Source organism: Coffea arabica, chromosome 9e (assembly GCF_036785885.1).
Source record: "Coffea arabica cultivar ET-39 chromosome 9e, Coffea Arabica ET-39 HiFi, whole genome shotgun sequence".
In the NCBI taxonomy this organism is placed as follows: Eukaryota; Viridiplantae; Streptophyta; class Magnoliopsida; order Gentianales; family Rubiaceae; genus Coffea; species Coffea arabica.
The window spans coordinates 31476424-31480317 of record NC_092327.1 but is presented as its reverse complement, the minus strand read 5'-3'; the positions used below and the strand labels follow the sequence as shown (position 1 = coordinate 31480317).

General features: G+C 33.5%; 1 protein-coding gene across 1 annotated transcript; it reads left to right on the top strand.

Annotated features, from left to right (window-relative positions):
• Positions 1-582: 582 nt before the first annotated feature.
• On the top strand, positions 583-1505 carry LOC113709484 (putative germin-like protein 2-1). Its single transcript, XM_027232261.2, has 2 exons — positions 583-703; positions 849-1505. Exons 1-2 carry the CDS (start codon positions 583-585, stop codon positions 1382-1384), a joined length of 657 nt encoding a protein of 218 aa, XP_027088062.1. The 3' UTR covers positions 1385-1505.
• The last annotated feature ends 2389 nt before the right edge of the window (positions 1506-3894 follow it).

The following is a 3894-nucleotide window of genomic DNA, read 5'->3' as shown; positions in this document are numbered from 1 at the left end:
AGAACATAAAAACGTAAGTTGAAAAATATGTTTATAATATACCAAAATATTATTATTTGAAATAACTTAACTATCTAAAGTCTAAACATTTTCCTTTAAATAACAATAATGTCATGCCTTGGTGCAAGAATTGTATTGTTAAATAGAAATAAAATTTTTTAAAATTGTGACAATATTAGGCTTTCTTATTGCTTGTAAACCGATCTGTAGTCTTTTTTTTTTTTTTTTTCCTCTCGGTTGTAAAACAAAACTTACCAATTAATTGTGGTGAGGAAAGAATCTTACAAGGCACAGTAGCACTTTCACTTTCTCGGCAAGCACGTAATTTGCTTCAACACCTCCACATGCCGGCGCATCTCCTTCTCTAATTCAACACGTTTTGCTTCAACATATGATGACCGGACTGAGACAACAGGAGCCGAGACGGCACGGGAATGACTTTCTCAACCCCTTCAATCTATAAAACCAGCTGTGTTTGCATTCATTTTGCAACTCAAAAATCTGCTCACCAAAGTGATTATTGACAGCTAAACTTCTTATCTTTCAGCATTCACCTTGATAAATCAGCAATCATCCAATAAAATGGCATCATCATCATCATCTTTTCGTATACTGTGCATCTTGTTATTATGTTGTTCCATTGCATTCGGATCTGACCCCAGCCCTCTTCAAGACTTGTGTGTTGCAGATACAACAAGTCCAGGTATGATTATTTCCTGAAAACTAGCTCTAATTAGGTACTAGAAAATAATGTTAACTGTCACTTTTTTCCTTTTGTGTTTTTTTTTTGGTTACTTTTTTCTGTTTCATGTTTTGTCTCTGAACCTTTTTAGTTTTGTCGTTTGCAGTTATGGTGAATGGCTTTGTTTGCAAGGATCCAAAACTTGTACAAAAAAATGATTTCTTCTTTAGCGGGCTTCACTTGGTTGGCAACACATCAAATGCAGTTGGGTCAAGAGTGACTCCTGTAGCTGTTGCCCAAATCCCAGGGCTTAACACTCTAGGAATATCTTTGGCTCGAGTGGACTATGCACCTTGGGGCATTAATCCTCCACATACTCATCCTCGAGCCACTGAAATCTTGACTGTCATTGAAGGTACACTGCAGGTTGGTTTTGTCACATCAAACCCTGAGAATCGATTGTTCATGAAAGTGTTGCAGAAGGGGGATGTGTTTGTATTTCCAGAAGGTCTCATCCATTTTCAGCGCAACGTGGGATATGGTAATGCTGTTGCCATAGCTGCTCTCAGCAGCCAAAATCCCGGTGTTATCACAATTGCAAATGCTGTTTTTGGCTCTGAACCAGCTATCCCTAGTGATCTTCTTGCAAAGGCCTTCCAAGTTGATGGGAAGATAATTGACCAGATACAGTCCAAATTCTAAACAAAATTTCCCACCTTTAACACCCCAAATACAATTCTTTTGTTGTATTAATTCGTCTACTTCATTAAGTTGTTTATTGTATTGATTCTTTGGATTCTTTGTATTACTTGAAAATTCTTTATTTCAGAAATAACTTTTTAAGTCTGATCCTTGTCTCTATGTTCTGGATATGTTGTGCAGTTTTGTCTATTCATTAGCATTAAGACAATTTGGTTTTCTTATTATTTCATGGTGTCTGTTTGTGCTAAATATTAAAGCAATGTTTTTAAACTCGAAATAGCTAGTCAGTCGATCAGCCTACCAATTCTCAATTCTACCTGTTCATTGATTCAATGATTCTCTCTCTTTCTCTTGCTCTTTTTTTTTTTTTTTTTTTAAATAATCTTAGCAAACACTAAATCATCTAATGCAAAAAGTAAGAAATTTCTCAAATATCATAAAAAAGCAAGGGCAAAAAAAATAGAAATCTCATGTCTCAAATATTAAGGTAACAAATTATTACTCCAAATCTAGCTTGAGAAGAAAAAGAACGGGAGCACTGTGAAAGGAAAGGAACTAACATCATCTTCATCTTCTTCCCATTTAGATAAATTTACTAAGACAATCTTCATTTTCTTCCTGTTTACATAATTTCAAATCAGCATCTCCAATTATAAACACATTACCATTTTTGTGTTTAATAAACATAAGAAAAAGATTGTTTTAGAAAAAAGAAAGAAAGAAAGAAATAGATCTTAATGAAAGAAAAGCATAAAGAAGAGAAAAGGAAAATAAAATAATTGTAATTTGAAGAGATCAACTGATCAAGAATGTAAAAGTGCCTTTCATCAAACAACATTAGAAACAAAGAATGAAAGCTGATTTAGGTAACAAAAAGGACAGGAATGAAGAGGATACCGTAACAGAAAACACGGCTTTTTTTGTTTTTTAATGGTTGTTTACGTCTGTTAATGTAAAGGATGAGTATATTTTCATCATTATATATAAGTTGTGACCCATCATGCCATGGTCAACGAACGCCCCGAGTTGCATTGAGTTCGTAGGTTAATGTTTAGAAGTGGCGCAAAGGTGACCAGAGCCCAAATTTGGACCATTTTGTGAAAAGGGGGAAAAAAAACCTCAACCTTTCCAGTTCGATGGTTTCTAATCGGTTCCACAAGTTTGATCGGTTATTATTCATTTTGTCGATTTAACATATAACTAGGATGGCATCATGGACGGTTCTTGATTGAGTGGATTTTCATGTACATGAAACTAAGGGTCTGTTTGGTTGGAAGTAAAATGTTTTCCTTGGGAAAATATTTTCCGTGGAAATTATTTTCCATGAAAATCATTTCCCTTTCATCATTTTCAGGTGTTTGGTTAGTTTATTGAAAATATTTTCTTACTTCATTTTTCTGGTGTTTGTTTAACTTTTGAAATATTTTCACTTTTATCTCTATCTTTACTTTCTACACATTATAACTACATACTTCTTCCCATGCAAAATAAGAAAATTTATCTCATTGTTTAACTTTAAAAAATCTTGGAGAAATGTATATATGAATAAAAAATATCTCCTTAAGCAATAAACAAATTGCTGGCCATTTAGTGTCAAATATCAATCACATGCAATGCTTATTGTGACATATATCTTGCACTCTCACCGTTGAAAGTTTCTCTAGAAAAGAATGTCCCTATTATACATAATTAATTACTAGCATAGGATGAGCAGGATGAGGTTTTTTTTTTATTTTGAATATACTAGGGGAGGGTTGGGTTGGGTGGTATGGGGGAGGGAGTGTAAGGAAGAGGTTTTGGGTTCGAGTCCTCTTGTTTACACTAAAAAAAAAAAAGAACATACTACAAGATGTTTTCAGTAAGTTTGAAACATACTACAGGCGGGATGCATGCATTTCGGAAAACAACTTCAGTAAGTTTGGAAGGAAAGTTGTTTTCCATAAGATGAGTGAAAATATTTTACATAGGAAAATGTTTTCAGTAACTTTTGTGCAACCAAACACGGGAAATTAGGAAAATATTTTTCTGGAAAACATTTTCACCTAAAACAAACGGACCCTAAATAAACTAGGACTTTAAACTTCACTATGTGAGTAGGGGAGCCAAATGCTAGCTAGTAAGAATCGATTCATTGCGATAATGAGTTTTGGTTCATGTTGAAAATGAAATCCCTAACAAGACACAAGTAATAGCAAGAGAATGATATTTGAAAAGAAATCCCTAACAAGATAGAAGTAATAGCAAGAAAAAGATTATTTTACTTGTATTTTTGACCATTGGTGGAATCTGTGTTCTAGAACTTTGTATTTGATAAATTTTTCCTCTAAAAAGGTTTCCTTCCACAAGTTAGCTTCATAATTCTAGTTAGTTGATATAATTGTTTTTTATTGCTTTAATTGATTATTATCTAAATAATAGAGTAACTAAGGATCTAGCAATTAGAATGTAAGTTCCTCGTGGGATCGATCTTTATACACCCTAAACTATAATCATGACCTGTATATTTATAG